Source organism: Colossoma macropomum, unplaced genomic scaffold (assembly GCF_904425465.1).
Source record: "Colossoma macropomum unplaced genomic scaffold, Colossoma_macropomum, whole genome shotgun sequence".
Taxonomy (NCBI): domain Eukaryota; kingdom Metazoa; phylum Chordata; class Actinopteri; order Characiformes; family Serrasalmidae; genus Colossoma; species Colossoma macropomum.
The window spans coordinates 49402865-49424102 of NW_023494789.1; the positions used below are offsets into that span (position 1 = coordinate 49402865).

General features: G+C 42.2%; 3 protein-coding genes across 3 annotated transcripts; all 3 read right to left on the reverse strand.

Annotated features, from left to right (window-relative positions):
* Window positions 1–6032: 6032 nt before the first annotated feature.
* LOC118807671 (odorant receptor 131-2-like) lies at window positions 6033–6977 on the reverse strand. The gene has a single exon (XM_036569702.1). It carries the CDS (start codon window positions 6975–6977, stop codon window positions 6033–6035), a length of 945 nt encoding a protein of 314 aa, XP_036425595.1.
* A 6245-nt stretch (window positions 6978–13222) lies between these two features.
* On the reverse strand, window positions 13223–14167 carry LOC118807672 (odorant receptor 131-2-like). Its single transcript, XM_036569703.1, has one exon. It carries the CDS (start codon window positions 14165–14167, stop codon window positions 13223–13225), a length of 945 nt encoding a protein of 314 aa, XP_036425596.1.
* A 5699-nt stretch (window positions 14168–19866) lies between these two features.
* LOC118807674 (odorant receptor 131-2-like) lies at window positions 19867–20811 on the reverse strand. The gene has a single exon (XM_036569704.1). The coding sequence runs from the start codon at window positions 20809–20811 to the stop codon at window positions 19867–19869; it is 945 nt and encodes a 314-aa protein (XP_036425597.1).
* Between the last annotated feature and the right edge of the window lie 427 nt (window positions 20812–21238).

Consider the following 21238-nt stretch of genomic DNA (forward strand, 5'->3'; position numbering starts at 1 on the left):
TCCAGCAGATGTTAAACTACTACTTTTATACTGTTTCAGGCTCTGTTACTGTGGCTTGCTTTTCCCTTGTGGTAATGACAAAAGCAGACAAACCAAGATGATAACAACATGACATTCACCACAACAGTCTTCATCTCAAGAGTACTAAGAAAGTTTAATGTAAAAACACAAGGCAATTTACCACAGATTTTCATTCCACTGTGTACAGTGTTTTATTTTATTTATGCATCCAGATAGTGATTCCTGGAGATTCACAGTCATCTATTTTCTATATTTTTGTACAATGCTGGCATATTCAAGCATCCCACTCATTCCAATTTCTATTGTAAACTGGTCCATATGACACAAATAAATAATGTTCACAGCAGATGGGGGCCTAACAGCATTAAACCAGGTATGTTTTTGACCTCTAGTGGTTCAACTCTGAAACTGCAGTATGTGAAATTTAAGGGAGCCTAGAGGGTGTTACACTTTTATTTCATTTAGGAAAGTTTATGCAATATTTCAGTTAAAAGTCACACTAATCTAACTAAATCAAGAATAAAAATGACTTGCATAGCCTACAGTATGAAGCACAGTCCATTAGTATTTGGCACCATACAGTTTTTGTTATTTTGGCTTTTGTACACCAGCACCCTGAATTTAAATGTCACTTTTAAATTTGGGGTATTTATGCATACGTAAGGTAGGCACAAGAAAGCAAAGTACTGACTAAAGACTTAAACACAATTTTGAACAGCTACAGCGCCTCATATCTCATCAAACTGACTGATGAATTAAAAACAAAACCTTAAAGGGGAGGGAGTTTTAGCTTTGTTCCTGGAGGGCCAGTTTCTAGCCTAGTGGTGGGAGAGTGAAGGAAGCGGGGCAAGATTTGGGCAGCAGTGCCTTAGCTAGTGCCAAAGCTAACTACACAGCTGTGCCATCTGAAACCTCCGGTGGAACACCAGAAGCCACACATGGATGCCTCACAGTGAGTGTAAAGACTCTTAAATAAAGCAGATTGGGAGACAATCCATGCGCAATTTGAGCTGAGAGCCAAATCGTTCGAGTGGCTGGATGAACAGAAAGCCCTGCAGTTGACACTTTGTTTGACTGGTGATGCTTTAGCTTGTCTCCTACTACTTGATTTGAGTGAAAGATCTGACTACATTGCAGTAGTTGAAGCACTCTGGAGGTGTTTTGGTCAGTGCCACAGGTCTGAGCTTTTGTGATCTGACCTGTGTCAAAGTTTATTTATGTAGCGCTTTTTTACAACAGGCATTGTCGCAAAGCAGCTTTACAGAAAAATCCAGGCTAGCCTAGGCACCTGGCTAGGGTGTGCCTAGTGAGGGGGAAGTTGGCAGGAAACTCCCTGAGGTTGCAGTAAGCAGGACGCCACAGACCCCTTGATCTTTGTACTGCATACCCCAAGGGAATACTGCTCAGGATGGGACTGATGATAAAATTGGCACACTTTCTGTGGTGGAGGTGGGGCACACATATACATCTAATTTTTGCCATGTTTCCATCCACATTGAGGGAGTTCCATGCACTGTGCTGGTGGAGACTGAGTCGACCACTACAATGGCCCATCCTTTAGTGGTTCCTGTGGGGCTCAAGCTGAAGGATACGACAGTGTTACTGGTGAGTTTGTACCAATGAAGGAAAGAGGGTGACTGAGCCATTTAGTCTTGATGGCGGAGGTGCCGGACATGTGCATTCTAGGTCTCAATTTTGAGGAAAAACAAGTGCCAAGTAGGCCTTGCAAATGCCATGCTAAGCTTCAAAGAGAGGCATGTAGTGATGATGAAGCCACTTGAGACACAGAGTGAGAGTTGGACGGGGCCCCTGGCTAAAAAGACTGGGTGTGCTTGGAAGCAGCAAAGGGAGGTGAGACCATGGCAGGATGACAAGATGCTGTAAAGAACCAGGGGAAGAGCATGCTCTTGGAAGGTGCCAAAAGAAAGCAACAAGCCATTGCATAGCAGGAGCATGGGGAGATGGGGGTTCCCTGAGCCCCAAGGGAAAACCCCCAAAAGCTTGTGGCATTTAGGATGGAACACGTGGCCACCAGAATGCTCACCTTTGCACATAAGAGCACTTTTGGCCCAGTGTGAATCAATGTGAATCTGGCAGTACACAAATCACAGACTCAGGCCTGACCATCAGAAGGGAAAATAAAATAGCAGCTGTGAGGGAAATCTGGAAAAGTGTGGGTGAGTTTGACGAACAGCAGTGAGAAATGTTGTGGCAGATTGTAACGGAATTTTAGGACTGCTTTTCATTGGAGGTGGAGGAGCTGGGGCAAACTCATCTAGTACAGCAGAACAACACTGGGGAAGCCGCACTGACACGGCAGCAGCCTCGACATCTCCTCCTGGGCCGGCTGGAGGCTGCAGACCAAGCCTTGAAATAATGCAGCACACAGCCATCATTGAGCTATCAGAGAGCCCCTGGGCATCACCGGTTGTCATGGTCCCTAAGAAAGATTCATACTCCATTCCTTGCTTAGATGAATGTTTAGATCTAGTGGCCAGGTCCCTCTGGTTTTCACCCTTAGACTTAAGAAACTGTACTGGCAGTTCCCATGGTCCCGAGATATTAGACCGAAAGTAACATTCTGCACAGGCAGGGGCTATGGCATTTCAAGGTCTTAAACTGGTTAGAGGTCTGCCAGTCAAGCTTTTTAAGCCCTAAGGCAACCCCTAACGAGCAAGCGTAGCCTGGCACCCATAGACCACAACCTGCCCTTTGTCTTAGATGCCTGTGTAGTGAACAAGCATGCAGGTACTGTGAGCACTGAGAAACCAGAGAGCAAGAGCTAAGACAATATGAGGGCTTACAGGTTGAGGTGACCATACAAACTGAGCTGTGCTGTGAGAGGTGGCCAGCAATGGAGTGGGCTGATCAACAAATGCTGGACCCAGACCTTCAGCCAGTGACATAGTGGGTGACAAAAACAACTATGGCCCCACAGGAAGGAGGTGGCAGTGTTGTCTCCATACACAAAAGGGCTGTGGGCCAAGTTTAAAACCCTGCTCCTGCTGGGAGGTGTTCTACAGCAGGCCTGGACAGAGAAGAGATGGCTGATAGTAGTACCTCAGTGGCTACAGGAGGAAGCTTAATAGCCATACATGGCTCAGCTGGGTCTGTTCACTTTGGAGTCATGAAAATACTGTGCCTCCTCCAAGAGAGTTTCTACTGTGGACAGCTGAGGCAGGATGTAGAGGACTTTTGCAGAAGGTGTGGCATGGGATGGAGTTGACATAGTCAGGCCATTTTTCAATCCATTTCCATGTATTATTTCAACAAATAGCCAGAAGGCTATGCACTGCCAGATCAAGAGGCCAAGACTGCAATCGATGACTTGGTTGCCCCTCATTCTCTTGGCATGTCAGAATATCAAAATATCAGTACACCATAACAGTCTGGCTCCTTACAGGGGCTGCACCAGACCACAGAGAGACAATGCTGGGGAAGAGCTAGCTCAGGCCCCTACAGCAGCACTACAACAACCAGTTGCATCAACCAGCCCTGGCAGGGTGGATGATGAAGAACACAAAACCATTTCTCAATGTCCAAAATGAGAGCTTCGGTTTAGTTATCTGGACTTTTTTTTTTACTGTCCAGCATTCAGATGTCCATTTTCTGTCATGAGTGTGGCTTGCCGATCAAGGTAGAGGTTCCTCAATGAGATGCTCTGGTATAGCAATTTTCCTGAGGATGTTCTTTAATTTTACAACATCAACAAATCTGAAGACTTTGCGGTAGTCAGTGATGTCTTTTTTTGAATTCCTTGGCTTTTCAAATATACCTCTTGTTCCTTTGCTTTTCCTGAATCCTACTTGCACATCTGACAGTTCTCTTTTAATGTAAGGCTTTAGTCTGCATTGAATGATCTTGAGAATAATTTCATTACCTAGTGATGAAAGACAATTGTGTGGCACTTTATGCCATATTTCTGGTCTCCTTTCTTTTTGTATTGATAAATAAACTGAACTCTTCCAATCTGTTGGCCATTATGCATTTTTCCAGATTTGTTCGCATAATTTGATCAGTATTTTAATTGAGTTGTCAGCATCTTGAAATATATCTATTGAAGTGTTATCAATTCCTGTGGCTCTTGTTTTTTTGCAATGATCTCAGGGTCTGTCTTCATCCTCTAGCACTGAAGGTTCTTTCCCTAATTAAACACACCCACTAAATCTGGCAATCAACAGATAAGACTCTTCTATTGAACAAAGCAGAAAAGACCTCAAACGGCAACTTCCAGCTATAGCAGTTCACTCTATGGTAGACACTAAACACACTAACTAACCCACAGTCCAAAACAATAATACATGTGTAAGTCATAAACACATTTTACACTAACAAACAATGCTAAACACAACAATGACAACAACAAACATCCTTTAAGTGGAGAGAGGATGCATACCACGCCCTTAAAGTCCCATCTGAAATACAGAGCAAGGGTTAGCCATCCTGGCGGCCCACACAGTCCAAACAAAGTCTCTGAGATGTCTCTCAGCATGTCTCCCTTGTCATGCTCTCTCTGCAGGGTGACTTTCAGAATGTCCATTGTCCTTGCCCAGTACAAGTGAGGCGCATGGTCCTTGGCCATGGGTGCCCTAACTCTCTCTCAGGGCTGTGTCTTTGGTGCAACAATGCCTCCTGGGCCAGAGTGGTCTCTTGTTTGCAGGGTCGTTTGAGTTCCTTTCTATTAACTGCTCCAGTGTGTTGTGGCATCAGCTTAGAAGAAGAAACAGAGGATGGCATTTTTTTTGCTTAAAAAAAATATATACTCTTCATTTGAACAAAGCAGAAATATCCACTGAATATCACTGAGAATAGCAAGGGAGGTCACCTCTTCACTCGATTGTGCAGAATAGGCCCCGATTTTCAACAATTGAATTTCATGATCTATAGCTGGATAAAGGAGAACATTTGTGAAGAGTTTTGTTGGTTTTAAATAGTGTATCTGTAATGTATTAGTTAATAAAAAGTTCTTAATAGAGTTTTGCATCAACAGCCACAACATTTCTAAGAGGCAACAAACATTATACAGGGTGATTCAAAAAGATGAATCCGATTTCAAAGCACCATATTTTTACACCTGTGAGGCGCTTAGGAACCAATCACAATCCAATTGAAAGAGGTCATAGAGTTTCTGACTGTCACCGGAAGATGGCTCCCTTCAGTCTGAGAGGAGATGAGACCCCTGAGCAGAAAGCATTCTGCGTGCTCCACTTCAATAAGAGTGAATCCTTCATAACTGTGCAACGTGATTTTCGTCGGCAGTGAAACTCCATCATGATTAGTTAATTTTCCATCGGGCGTTTGAACAGTTTAATCTTTTTGTTTTTCCAACCAAAACTTTACAATGAAATAATTACTACAATACTTGCAGTGAATAAACTTCATGGATGATTATTCTATGATTATTATTATCATTAAGCTTTCTCTTATGGGTTAGTAGGCCCTGATTTTCTGCAAAAAAGTCAAAATAAAGCATGATATAAGGGAGCAGAAAACCTGGGCCCATATTTACAAAGCTTCTCAAAGTAGAAGTGCTGATCTAAGATTAGATTCCTCTCTGATTTATTATAACTTTACTGACTGGATCAAATCCTAGATCAGCACTTCTTATCTGAGGAGCTTCATGGACACATTGATACAAATGCAGTGCCATCAGAAAAGTATTAATATAAAATCAATTTGCATGTTGCAGCATTAATAAACGATGAAGTACAGTCATTTGGTTTGACTAGATTTGGTTCAAACCATCTTGTGTACATCACATTGTATCAGTCTAGGATATGTTTTTTTCTATCTTCTAACAATGGGCTTTTGATCTAGTGCCATATTTAAGAATATGTTGAATATGGTTTAACTAGCAGTAGGTAGACATCACATGTGCATCATTCATACCAACACATTGTTAAGGTGCAAATTTTCATGGTTGGCCTCTCCACTGAGATACATCATCTCTAACATACATTCACATCTCTAATGGCAAGAAGTCATGAAATCCCATTTCAATATTCTTTGACTTAGTTTTTGTAAAGACTGATCTCTAGGGCGGAACACTTTGATTCAATCTTTGTGAGGAACAGGCTGCATGTTAAATACATTCTAACATATCTGAACATTTTTTGATCTCGGAATCCATATATAAGAGGACTGAGTAGCCTTGGAATAACATTAGACAGTAGATAGGTACTCAACAAAACTGTGCTTCTATATCTAGGGAACAGTGCCAGGAAAAAATAGTTTATAAGAGGAGTAACATAGGAGAACATACAAAGAAGGAGCTGCAGGCCATGGAGCAAAATAGTGTTCCGGGCTTTTCTAGCAGAATCCTGATCAGAGGTTGCAGCTTTAGCTGCCTGAAGAACCCTGAAGTAAGTAAAGATCAGCGTCATCCACACACATGATAAATAAAGGGACTCTACAATGATTGTTCTGATGAGGTGCTGATTTGTGTTAAAAAGACTCTTAGAATAGCAAGTAATGGATGTTGAGAAAATACTGATGGGTTCATTCACCAAAACAATGATGATATCAGTTAGTGCAGGAATAGACGACACAAGCCACATCAGGCTGATGAAGATGTAGGTCCTTTTCACTGAACAAAGCTGAGGGTGATGCAGTGGTTTGCAGATGGCAATGTAGCGTTCCAAGGCCATTCCGGCTAGATTCAGTGGAGTGTTTTCTGCAGTTGTTGTGGCGAACAGAAGCAGAAAACTGCAGACTGTGACATTCAAAAGAGGTACAGCGTAACTCAGGACATGCAGAGTAACTGAAAGGAAGAGCATTATTATGTCATTGATGACAAGGTGAATGTACAGAATGTATCTTGTGTCAGTGTAGAAAACTGGATTTTTAAAAAAGGCAATCACAAAGATTCCATTGATGTAGGTTATGATGACACCCAACCCAACTGTAATTAAGTTCTTCATAAAAGCATCTTCAAAAGGATCTCGACTTGAGTTCATCCTCACTGCAGCAACCTTTGGATGAATTATGTCATTTATATAATTAGTCAAACAGACATACAAGAAATATATGCTGCGTAATTACAGGACACGTTTAAACTTATTCTTAAACAGAATTACACAAATGAATGTAAATTATATTAAATTGAAGGGAGAACAGACACTTAAAATGTTGCCTCCAGCAAAAAACTCCAGCAGATGTTAAACTACTACTTTTATACTGTTTCAGGCTCTGTTACTGTGGCTTGCTTTTCCCTTGTGGTAATGACAAAAGCAGACAAACCAAGATGATAACAACATGACATTCACCACAACAGTCTTCATCTCAAGAGTACTAAGAAAGTTTAATGTAAAAACACAAGGCAATTTACCACAGATTTTCATTCCACTGGGTACAGTGTTTTATTTTTATTTATGCATCCAGATAGTGATTCCTGGAGATTCACAGTCATCTATTTTCTATATTTTTGTACAATCTTGACATATTCAAGCATCCCTCTCGTTCCAGTTTCTGTTGTAAACTGGTCCATATGACACAAATAAATAATGTTCACAGCAGATGGGGGCCTAACAGCATTAAACCGGGTATGTTTTTGACCTCTAGTGGTTCAACTCTGAAACTGCAGTATGTGAAATTTAAGGGAGCCTAGAGGGTGTTACACTTTTATTTCATTTAGGAAAGTTTATGCAATATTTCAGTTAAGTCACACTAATCTAACTAAATCAAGAATAAAAATGACTTGCATAGCCTACAGTATGAAGCACAGTCCATTAGTATTTGGCACCATACAGTTTTTGTTATTTTGGCTTTTGTACACCAGCACCCTGAATTTAAATGTCACTTTTAAATTTGGGGTATTTATGCATACGTAAGGTAGGCAGAAGAAAGCAAAGTACTGACTAAAGACTTAAACACAATTTTGAACAGCTACAGCGCCTCATATCTCATCAAACTGACTGATGAATTAAAAACAAAACCTTAAAGGGGAGGGAGTTTTAGCTTTGTTCCTGGAGGGCCAGTTTCTAGCCTAATGGTGGGAGAGTGAAGGAAGCGGGGCAAGATTCGGGCAGCAGTGCCTTAGCTAGTGCCAAAGCTAACTACGCAGCTGTGCCATCTGAAACCTCCGGTGGAACATCAGAAGCCGCACATGGATGCCTCACAGTGAGTGTAAAGACCCTTAAATAAAGCAGATTGGGAGACAATCCATGCGCAATTTGAGCTGAGAGCCAAATCGTTCGAGTGGCTGGATGAACAGAAAGCCCTGCAGTTGACACTTTGTTTGACTGGTGATGCTTTAGCTTGTCTCCTACTACTTGATTTGAGTGAAAGATCTGACTACATTGCAGTAGTTGAAGCACTCTGGAGGTGTTTTGGTCAGTGCCACAGGTCTGAGCTTTTGTGATCTGACCTGTGTCAAAGTTTATTTATGTAGCGCTTTTTTACAACAGGCATTGTCGCAAAGCAGCTTTACAGAAAAATCCAGGCTAGCCTAGGCACCTGGCTAGGGCGTGCCCAGTGAGGGGGAAGTTGGCAGGAAACTCCCTGAGGTTGCAGTAAGTGGGACGCTGCAGACCCCTTAATCTTTGTACCGCACACCCCAAGGGAATACTGCTCAGGATGGGACTGATGATAAAATTGGCACACTTTCTGTGGTGGAGGTGGGCCCACATATACATCTAATTTTTGCCATGTTTCCATCCACATTGAGGGAGTTCCATGCACTGTGCTGGTGGAGACTGAGTCGACCGCTACAATGGCCCATCCTTTAGTGGTTCCTGTGGGGCTCAAGCTGAAGGATACGACAGTGTTACTGGTGAGTTAGTACCAATGAAGGAAAGAGAGTGACTTACCCTCACAGTCAGGGTGAGAATATGGGCCATTTAGTCTTGATGGCGGAGGTGCCGGACATGTGCATTCTAGGTCTCAATTTTGAGGAAAAACAAGTGCCAAGTAGGCTTCGCAAATGCCATGCTAAGCTTCAAAGGGAGGCATGTAGTGATGATGAAGCCACTTGAGACACAGAGTGAGAGTTGGACGGGGCCCCTGGCTGAAAAGGCTGGGTGTGCTTGGAAGCAGCAAAGGGAGGTGAGACCATGGCAGGATGACAAGATGCTGTAAAGAACCAGGGGAAGAGCATGCTCTTGGAAGGTGCCAAAAGAAAGCAACAAGCCATTGCATAGCAGGAGCATGGGGAGATGGGGGTTCCCTGAGCCCCAAGGGAAAACCCCCAAAAGCTTGTGGCATTTAGGATGGAATACATGGCCACCAGAATGCTCACCTTTGCACATAAGAGCACTTTTGGCCCAATGTGAATCAATGTGAATCTGGCAGTACACAAATCACAGACTCAGGCCTGACCATCAGAAGGGAAAATAAAATAGCAGCTGTGAGGGAAATCTGGAAAAGTGTGGGTGAGTTTGACGAACAGCAGTGAGAAATGTTGTGGCAGATTGTAACGGAATTTTAGGACTGCTTTTCATTGAAGGTGGAGGAGCTGGGGCAAACTCATCTAGTACAGCAGAACAACACTGGGGAAGCCGCACTGACACGGCAGCAGCCTCGACATCTCCTCCTGGGCCGGCTGGAGGCTGCAGACCAAGCCTTGAAATAATGCAGCACACAGCCATCATTGAGCTATCAGAGAGCCCCTGGGCATCACCGGTTGTCGTGGTCCCTAAGAAAGATTCATGCTCCATTCCTTGCTTAGATGAATGTTTAGATCTAGTGGCCAGGTCCCTCTGGTTTTCACCCTTAGACTTAAGAAACTGTACTGGCAGTTCCCATGGTCCCGAGATATTAGACCCAAAGTAACATTCTGCACAGGCAGGGGCTATGGCATTTCAAGGTCTTAAACTGGTTAGAGGTCTGCCAGTCAAGCTTTTTAAGCCCTAAGGCAACCCCTAACGAGCAAGCGTAGCCTGGCACCCATAGACCACAACCTGCCCTTTGTCTTAGATGCCTGTGTAGTGAACAAGCATGCAGGTACTGTGAGCACTGAGAAACCAGAGAGCAAGAGCTAAGACAATATGAGGGCTTACAGGTTGAGGTGACCATACAAACTGAGCTGTGCTGTGAGAGGTGGCCAGCAATGGAGTGGGCTGATCAACAAATGCTGGACCCAGACCTTCAGCCAGTGACATAGTGGGTGACAAAAACAACTATGGCCCCACAGGAAGGAGGTGGCAGTGTTGTCTCCATACACAAAAGGGCTGTGGGCCAAGTTTAAAACCCTGCTCCTGCTGGGAGGTGTTCTACAGCAGGCCTGGACAGAGAAGAGATGGCTGATAGTAGTACCTCAGTGGCTACAGGAGGAAGCTTAATAGCCATACATGGCTCAGCTGGGTCTGTTCACTTTGGAGTCATGAAAATACTGTGCCTCCTCCAAGAGAGTTTCTACTGTGGACAGCTGAGGCAGGATGTAGAGGACTTTTGCAGAAGGTGTGGCATGGGATGGAGTTGACATAGTCAGGCCATTTTTCAATCCATTTCCATGTATTATTTCAACAAATAGCCAGAGGGCTATGCACTGCCAGATCAAGAGGCCAAGACTGCAGTCGATGACTTGGTTGCCCCTCATTCTCTTGGCATGTCAGAATATCAAAATATCAGTACACCATAACAGTCTGGCTCCTTACAGGGGCTGCACCAGACCACAGAGAGACAATGCTGGGGAAGAGCTAGCTCAGGCCCCTACAGCAGCACTACAACAACCAGTTGCATCAACCAGCCCTGGCAGGGTGGATGATGAAGAACACAAAACCATTTCTCAATGTCCAAAATGAGAGCTTCGGTTTAGTTATCTGGACTTTTTTTTTTACTGTCCAGCATTCAGATGTCCATTTTCTGTCATGAGTGTGGCTTGCCGATCAAGGTAGAGGTTCCTCAATGAGATGCTCTGGTATAGCAATTTTCCTGAGGATGTTCTTTAATTTTACAACATCAACAAATCTGAAGACTTTGCGGTAGTCAGTGATGTCTTTTTTTGAATTCCTTGGCTTTTCAAATATACCTCTTGTTCCTTTGCTTTTCCTGAATCCTACTTGCACATCTGACAGTTCTCTTTTAATGTAAGGCTTTAGTCTGCATTGAATGATCTTGAGAATAATTTCATTACCTAGTGATGAAAGACAATTGTGTGGCACTTTATGCCATATTTCTGGTCTCCTTTCTTTTTGTATTGATAAATAAACTGAACTCTTCCAATCTGTTGGCCATTATGCATTTTTCCAGATTTGTTCGCATAATTTGATCAGTATTTTAATTGAGTTGTCAGCATCTTGAAATATATCTATTGAAGTGTTATCAATTCCTGTGGCTCTTGTTTTTTTGCAATGATCTCAGGGTCTGTCTTCATCCTCTAGCACTGAAGGTTCTTTCCCTAATTAAACACACCCACTAAATCTGGCAATCAACAGATAAGACTCTTCTATTGAACAAAGCAGAAAAGACCTCAAACGGCAACTTCCAGCTATAGCAGTTCACTCTATGGTAGACACTAAACACACTAACTAACCCACAGTCCAAAACAATAATACATGTGTAAGTCATAAACACATTTTACACTAACAAACAATGCTAAACACAACAATGACAACAACAAACATCCTTTAAGTGGAGAGAGGATGCATGCCACGCCCTTAAAGTCCCATCTGAAATACAGAGCAAGGGTTAGCCATCCTGGCGGCCCACACAGTCCAAACAAAGTCTCTGAGATGTCTCTCAGCATGTCTCCCTTGTCATGCTCTCTCTGCAGGGTGACTTTCAGAATGTCCATTGTCCTTGCCCAGTACAAGTGAGGCGCATGGTCCTTGGCCATGGGTGCCCTAACTCTCTCTCAGGGCTGTGTCTTTGGTGCAACAATGCCTCCTGGGCCAGAGTGGTCTCTTGTTTGCAGGGTCGTTTGAGTTCCTTTCTATTAACTGCTCCAGTGTGTTGTGGCATCAGCTTAGAAGAAGAAACAGAGGATGGCATTTTTTTTGCTTAAAAAAATATATACTCTTCATTTGAACAAAGCAGAAATATCCACTGAATATCACTGAGAATAGCAAGGGAGGTCACCTCTTCACTCGATTGTGCAGAATAGGCCCCGATTTTCAACAATTGAATTTCATGATCTATAGCTGGATAAAGGAGAACATTTGTGAAGAGTTTTGTTGGTTTTAAATAGTGTATCTGTAATGTATTAGTTAATAAAAAGTTCTTAATAGAGTTTTGCATCAACAGCCACAACATTTCTAAGAGGCAACAAACATTATACAGGGTGATTCAAAAAGATGAATCCGATTTCAAAGCACCATATTTTTACACCTGTGAGGCGCTTAGGAACCAATCACAATCCAATTGAAAGAGGTCATAGAGTTTCTGACTGTCACCGGAAGATGGCTCCCTTCAGTCTGAGAGGAGATGAGACCCCTGAGCAGAAAGCATTCTGCGTGCTCCACTTCAATAAGAGTGAATCCTTCATAACTGTGCAACGTGATTTTCGTCGGCAGTGAAACTCCATCATGATTAGTTAATTTTCCATCGGGCGTTTGAACAGTTTAATCTTTTTGTTTTTCCAACCAAAACTTTACAATGAAATAATTACTACAATACTTGCAGTGAATAAACTTCATGGATGATTATTCTATGATTATTATTATCATTAAGCTTTCTCTTATGGGTTAGTAGGCCCTGATTTTCTGCAAAAAAGTCAAAATAAAGCATGATATAAGGGAGCAGAAAACCTGGGCCCATATTTACAAAGCTTCTCAAAGTAGAAGTGCTGATCTAAGATTAGATTCCTCTCTGATTTATTATAACTTTACTGACTGGATCAAATCCTAGATCAGCACTTCTTATCTGAGGAGCTTCATGGACACATTGATACAAATGCAGTGCCATCAGAAAAGTATTAATATAAAATCAATTTGCATGTTGCAGCATTAATAAACGATGAAGTACAGTCATTTGGTTTGACTAGATTTGGTTCAAACCATCTTGTGTACATCACATTGTATCAGTCTAGGATATGTTTTTTTCTATCTTCTAACAATGGGCTTTTGATCTAGTGCCATATTTAAGAATATGTTGAATATGGTTTAACTAGCAGTAGGTAGACATCACATGTGCATCATTCATACCAACACATTGTTAAGGTGCAAATTTTCATGGTTGGCCTCTCCACTGAGATACATCATCTCTAACATACATTCACATCTCTAATGGCAAGAAGTCATGAAATCCCATTTCAATATTCTTTGACTTAGTTTTTGTAAAGACTGATCTCTAGGGCGGAACACTTTGATTCAATCTTTGTGAGGAACAGGCTGCATGTTAAATACATTCTAACATATCTGAACATTTTTTGATCTCGGAATCCATATATAAGAGGACTGAGTAGCCTTGGAATAACATTAGACAGTAGATAGGTACTCAACAAAACTGTGCTTCTATATCTAGGGAACAGTGCCAGGAAAAAATAGTTTATAAGAGGAGTAACATAGGAGAACATACAAAGAAGGAGCTGCAGGCCATGGAGCAAAATAGTGTTCCGGGCTTTTCTAGCAGAATCCTGATCAGAGGTTGCAGCTTTAGCTGCCTGAAGAACCCTGAAGTAAGTAAAGAACAGCGTCATCCACACACATGATAAATAAAGGGACTCTACAATGATTGTTCTGATGAGGTGCTGATTTGTGTTAAAAAGACTCTTAGAATAGCAAGTAATGGATGTTGAGAAAATACTGATGGGTTCATTCACCAAAACAATGATGATATCAGTTAGTGCAGGAATAGAAGACTGAAGCCACATCAGGCTGATGAAGATGTAGGTCCTTTTCACTGAACAAAGCTGAGGGTGATGCAGTGGTTTGCAGATGGCAATGTAGCGTTCCAAGGCCATTCCGGCTAGATTCAGTGGAGTGTTTTCTGCAGTTGTTGTGGCGAACAGTAGCAGAAAACTGCAGACTGTGACATTCAAAAGAGGTACAGCGTAACTCAGGACATGCAGAGTAACTGAAAGGAAGAGCATTATTATGTCATTGATGACAAGGTGAATGTACAGAATGTATCTTGTGTCAGTGTAGAAAACTGGATTTTTAAAAAAGGCAATCACAAACATTCCATTGATGTAGGTTATGATGACACCCAACCCAACTGTAATTAAGTTCTTCATAAAAGCATCTTCAAAAGGATCTCGACTTGAGTTCATCCTCACTGCAGCAACCTTTGGATGAATTATGTCATTTATATAATTAGTCAAACAGACATACAAGAAATATATGCTGCGTAATTACAGGACACGTTTAAACTTATTCTTAAACAGAATTACACAAATGAATGTAAATTATATTAAATTGAAGGGAGAATAGACACTTAAAATGTTGCCTCCAGCAAAAAACTCCAGCAGATGTTAAACTACTACTTTTATACTGTTTCAGGCTCTGTTACTGTGGCTTGCTTTTCCCTTGTGGTAATGACAAAAGCAGACAAACCAAGATGATAACAACAACATGACATTCACCACAACAGTCTTCATCTCAAGAGTACTAAGAAAGTTTAATGTAAAAACACAAGGCAATTTACCACAGATTTTCATTCCACTGTGTACAGTGTTTTATTTTATTTATGCATCCAGATAGTGATTCCTGGAGATTCACAGTCATCTATTTTCTATATTTTTGTACAATGCTGGCATATTCAAGCATCCCACTCATTCCAATTTCTATTGTAAACTGGTCCATATGACACAAATAAATAATGTTCACAGCAGATGGGGGCCTAACAGCATTAAACCAGGTATGTTTTTGACCTCTAGTGGTTCAACTCTGAAACTGCAGTATGTGAAATTTAAGGGAGCCTAGAGGGTGTTACACTTTTATTTCATTTAGGAAAGTTTATGCAATATTTCAGTTAAAAGTCACACTAATCTAACTAAATCAAGAATAAAAATGACTTGCATAGCCTACAGTATGAAGCACAGTCCATTAGTATTTGGCACCATACAGTTTTTGTTATTTTGGCTTTTGTACACCAGCACCCTGAATTTAAATGTCACTTTTAAATTTGGGGTATTTATGCATACGTAAGGTAGGCACAAGAAAGCAAAGTACTGACTAAAGACTTAAACACAATTTTGAACAGCTACAGCGCCTCATATCTCATCAAACTGACTGATGAATTAAAAACAAAACCTTAAAGGGGAGGGAGTTTTAGCTTTGTTCCTGGAGGGCCAGTTTCTAGCCTAGTGGTGGGAGAGTGAAGGAAGCGGGGCAAGATTCGGGCAGCAGTGCCTTAGCTAGTGCCAAAGCTAACTACACAGCTGTGCCATCTGAAACCTCCGGTGGAACACCAGAAGCCACACATGGATGCCTCACAGTGAGTGTAAAGACTCTTAAATAAAGCAGATTGGGAGACAATCCATGCGCAATTTGAGCTGAGAGCCAAATCGTTCGAGTGGCTGGATGAACAGAAAGCCCTGCAGTTGACACTTTGTTTGACTGGTGATGCTTTAGCTTGTCTCCTACTACTTGATTTGAGTGAAAGATCTGACTACATTGCAGTAGTTGAAGCACTCTGGAGGTGTTTTGGTCAGTGCCACAGGTCTGAGCTTTTGTGATCTGACCTGTGTCAAAGTTTATTTATGTAGCGCTTTTTTACAACAGGCATTGTCGCAAAGCAGCTTTACAGAAAAATCCAGGCTAGCCTAGGCACCTGGCTAGGGCGTGCCCAGTGAGGGGGAAGTTGGCAGGAAACTCCCTGAGGTTGCAGTAAGTGGGACGCTGCAGACCCCTTAATCTTTGTACCGCACACCCCAAGGGAATACTGCTCAGGATGGGACTGATGATAAAATTGGCACACTTTCTGTGGTGGAGGTGGGCCCACATATACATCTAATTTTTGCCATGTTTCCATCCACATTGAGGGAGTTCCATGCACTGTGCTGGTGGAGACTGAGTCGACTGCTACAATGGCCCATCCTTTAGTGGTTCCTGTGGGGCTCAAGCTGAAGGATACGACAGTGTTACTGGTGAGTTAGTACCAATGAAGGAAAGAGGGTGACTGACCCTCACAGTCAGGGTGAGAATATGGGCCATTTAGTCTTGATGGCGGAGGTGCCAGACATGTGCATTCTAGGTCTCAATTTTGAGGAAAAACAAGTGCCAAGTAGGCTTCGCAAATGCCATGCTAAGCTTCAAAGGGAGGCATGTAGTGATGATGAAGCCACTTGAGACACAGAGTGAGAGTTGGACGGGGCCCCTGGCTAAAAAGACTGGGTGTGCTTGGAAGCAGCAAAGGGAGGTGAGACCATGGCAGGATGACAAGATGCTGTAAAGAACCAGGGGAAGAGCATGCTCTTGGAAGGTGCCAAAAGAAAGCAACAAGCCATTGCATAGCAGGAGCATGGGGAGATGGGGGTTCCCTGAGCCCCAAGGGAAAACCCCCAAAAGCTTGTGGCATTTAGGATGGAACACGTGGCCACCAGAATGCTCACCTTTGCACATAAGAGCACTTTTGGCCCAATGTGAATCAATGTGAATCTGGCAGTACACAAATCACAGACTCAGGCCTGACCATCAGAAGGGAAAATAAAATAGCAGCTGTGAGGGAAATCTGGAAAAGTGTGGGTGAGTTTGACGAACAGCAGTGAGAAATGTTGTGGCAGATTGTAACGGAATTTTAGGACTGCTTTTCATTGGAGGTGGAGGAGCTGGGGCAAACTCATCTAGTACAGCAGAACAACACTGGGGAAGCCGCACTGACACGGCAGCAGCCTTGACATCTCCTCCTGGGCCGGCTGGAGGCTGCAGACCAAGCCTTGAAATAATGCAGCACACAGCCATCATTGAGCTATCAGAGAGCCCCTGGGCATCACCGGTTGTCGTGGTCCCTAAGAAAGATTCATACTCCATTCCTTGCTTAGATGAATGTTTAGATCTAGTGGCCAGGTCCCTCTGGTTTTCACCCTTAGACTTAAGAAACTGTACTGGCAGTTCCCATGGTCCCGAGATATTAGACCGAAAGTAACATTCTGCACAGGCAGGGGCTATGGCATTTCAAGGTCTTAAACTGGTTAGAGGTCTGCCAGTCAAGCTTTTTAAGCCCTAAGGCAACCCCTAACGAGCAAGCGTAGCCTGGCACCCATAGACCACAACCTGCCCTTTGTCTTAGATGCCTGTGTAGTGAACAAGCATGCAGGTACTGTGAGCACTGAGAAACCAGAGAGCAAGAGCTAAGACAATATGAGGGCTTACAGGTTGAGGTGACCATACAAACTGAGCTGTGCTGTGAGAGGTGGCCAGCAATGGAGTGGGCTGATCAACAAATGCTGGACCCAGACCTTCAGCCAGTGACATAGTGGGTGACAAAAACAACTATGGCCCCACAGGAAGGAGGTGGCAGTGTTGTCTCCATACACAAAAGGGCTGTGGGCCAAGTTTAAAACCCTGCTCCTGCTGGGAGGTGTTCTACAGCAGGCCTGGACAGAGAAGAGATGGCTGATAGTAGTACCTCAGTGGCTACAGGAGGAAGCTTAATAGCCATACATGGCTCAGCTGGGTCTGTTCACTTTGGAGTCATGAAAATACTGTGCCTCCTCCAAGAGAGTTTCTACTGTGGACAGCTGAGGCAGGATGTAGAGGACTTTTGCAGAAGGTGTGGCATGGGATGGAGTTGACATAGTCAGGCCATTTTTCAATCCATTTCCATGTATTATTTCAACAAATAGCCAGAGGGCTATGCACTGCCAGATCAAGAGGCCAAGACTGCAGTCGATGACTTGGTTGCCCCTCATTCTCTTGGCATGTCAGAATATCAAAATATCAGTACACCATAACAGTCTGGCTCCTTACAGGGGCTGCACCAGACCACAGAGAGACAATGCTGGGGAAGAGCTAGCTCAGGCCCCTACAGCAGCACTACAACAACCAGTTGCATCAACCAGCCCTGGCAGGGTGGATGATGAAGAACACAAAACCATTTCTCAATGTCCAAAATGAGAGCTTCGGTTTAGTTATCTGGACTTTTTTTTTACTGTCCAGCATTCAGATGTCCATTTTCTGTCATGAGTGTGGCTTGCCGATCAAGGTAGAGGTTCCTCAATGAGATGCTCTGGTATAGCAATTTTCCTGAGGATGTTCTTTAATTTTACAACATCAACAAATCTGAAGACTTTGCGGTAGTCAGTGATGTCTTTTTTTGAATTCCTTGGCTTTTCAAATATACCTCTTGTTCCTTTGCTTTTCCTGAATCCTACTTGCACATCTGTGTCACACAAGTGGAGAGAGGATGCATACCACGCCCTTAAAGTCCCATCTGAAATACAGAGCAAGGGTTAGCCATCCTGGCGGCCCACACAGTCCAAACAAAGTCTCTGAGATGTCTCTCAGCATGTCTCCCTTGTCATGCTCTCTCTGCAGGGTGACTTTCAGAATGTCCATTGTCCTTGCCCAGTACAAGTGAGGCGCATGGTCCTTGGCCATGGGTGCCCTAACTCTCTCTCAGGGCTGTGTCTTTGGTGCAACAATGCCTCCTGGGCCAGAGTGGTCTCTTGTTTGCAGGGTTGTTTGAGTTCCTTTCTATTAACTGCTCCAGTGTGTTGTGGCATCAGCTTAGAAGAAGAAACAGAGGATGGCATTTTTTTTGCTTAAAAAAAATATATACTCTTCATTTGAACAAAGCAGAAATATCCACTGAATATCACTGAGAATAGCAAGGGAGGTCACCTCTTCACTCGATTGTGCAGAATAGGCCCCGATTTTCAACAATTGAATTTCATGATCTATAGCTGGATAAAGGAGAACATTTGTGAAGAGTTTTGTTGGTTTTAAATAGTGTATCTGTAATGTATTAGTTAATAAAAAGTTCTTAATAGAGTTTTGCATCAACAGCCACAACATTTCTAAGAGGCAACAAACATTATACAGGGTGATTCAAAAAGATTAATCCAATTTCAAAGCACCATATTTTTACACCTGTGAGGCGCTTAGGAACCAATCACAATCCAATTGAAAGAGGTCATAGAGTTTCTGACTGTCACCGGAAGATGGCTCCCTTCAGTCTGAGAGGAGATGAGACCCCTGAGCAGAAAGCATTCTGCGTGCTCCACTTCAATAAGAGTGAATCCGTCATAACTGTGCAACGTGATTTTCGTCGGCAGTGAAACTCCATCATGATTAGTTAATTTTCCATCGGGCGTTTGAACAGTTTAATCTTTTTGTTTTTCCAACCAAAACTTTACAATGAAATAATTACTACAATACTTGCAGTGAATAAACTTCATGGATGATTATTCTATGATTATTATTATCATTAAGCTTTCTCTTATGGGCTAGTAGGCCCTGATTTTCTGCAAAAAAGTCAAAATAAAGCATGATATAAGGGAGCAGAAAACCTGGGCCCATATTTACAAAGCTTCTCAAAGTAGAAGTGCTGATCTAAGATTAGATTCCTCTCTGATTTATTATAACTTTACTGACTGGATCAAATCCTAGATCAGCACTTCTTATCTGAGGAGCTTCATGGACACATTGATACAAATGCAGTGCCATAAGAAAAGTATTAATATAAAATCAATTTGCATGTTGCAGCATTAATAAACGATGAAGTACAGTCATTTGGTTCGACTAGATTTGGTTCAAACCATCTTGTGTACATCACATTGTATCAGTCTAGGATATGTTTTTTTCTATCTTCTAACAATGGGCTTTTGATCTAGTGCCATATTTAAGAATATGTTGAATATGGTTTAACTAGCAGTAGGTAGACATCACATGTGCATCATTCATACCAACACATTGTTAAGGTGCAAATTTTCATGGTTGGCCTCTCCACTGAGATACATCATCTCTAACATACATTCACATCTCTAACGGCAAGAAGTCATGAAATCCCATTTCAATATTCTTTGACTTAGTTTTTGTAAAGACTGAACTCTAGGGCGGAACACTTTGATTCAATCTTTGTGAGGAACAGGCTGCACGTTAAATACATTCTAACATATCTGAACATTTTTTGATCTCGGAATCCATATATAAGAGGACTGAGTACTCTTGGACTAACATTAGACAGTAGATAGGTACTCAACAAAACTGTGCTTCTATATTTAGGGAACAGTGCTAGGAAAAAATAGTTTATAAGAGGAGTAACATAGGAGAGCATACAAAGAAGGAGCTGCAGGCCATGGAGCAAAATAGTGTTCCGGGCTTTTCTAGCAGAATCCTGATCAGAGGTTGCAGCTTTAGCTGCCTGAAGAACCCTGAAGTAAGTAAAGAACAGCGTCATCCACACACATGATAAATAAAGGGACTCTACAATGATTGTTCTGATGAGGTGCTGATTTGTGTTAAAAAGACTCTTGGGATAGCACATAATGGATGTTGAGAAAATACTGATGGGTTCATTCACCAACACAATGAAGATATTGGTTAGTGCGGGAACAGAAGACAGAAGCCATATCAGGCTGATGAGGATGTAGGTCCTTTTCACTGAACAAAGCTGAGGGTGATGCAGTGGTTTGCAGATGGCAATGTAGCGTTCCAAGGCCATTCCGGCTAGATTCAGTGGAGTGTTTTCTGCAGTTACTGCGGCGAACAGAAGCAGAAAACTGCAGACTGTGACATTCAAAAGAGGTACAGTGTAACTCAGGACATGCAGAGTTACTGAAAGGAAGAGCATAATTATGTCATTGATGACAAGGTGAATGTACAGAATGTATCTTGTGTCAGTGTAGAAAACTGGATTTTTAAAAAAGACAGTCACAACGATTCCATTCATGTAGGTTATAATAACACCCAAACCAACTGTAATTAAGTTCTTCATAAAAGCATCTTCAAAAGGATCTCGACTTGAGTTCATCCTCACTGCAGCAACCCTTAGATGAATTAAGGTCATTTATATAATTAGTCACACAGACATACAAGAAATATATGCTGTGTAATTACTGTTAAATATTCACAGAGGACACATTTAAACTTATTGTTAAGCAGAATTACACAAATGAATGTAAATGATATTAATTTAAAGAGAGAATAGACACTTGCCTCCAGCTAAAAACTCCAGCAGATGTTAAACTACTACTTTTATACTGTTTCAGGCTCTGTTACTGTGGCTTGCTTTTCCCTTGTGGTAATGACAAAAGCAGACAAACCAAGATGATAACAACAACATGACATTCACCACAACTGTCTTCATCTCAAGAGTACTAAGAAAGTTTAATGTAAAAACACAAGGCAATTTACCACAGATTTTCATTCCACTGTGTAGAGTGTTTTATTTTTATTTA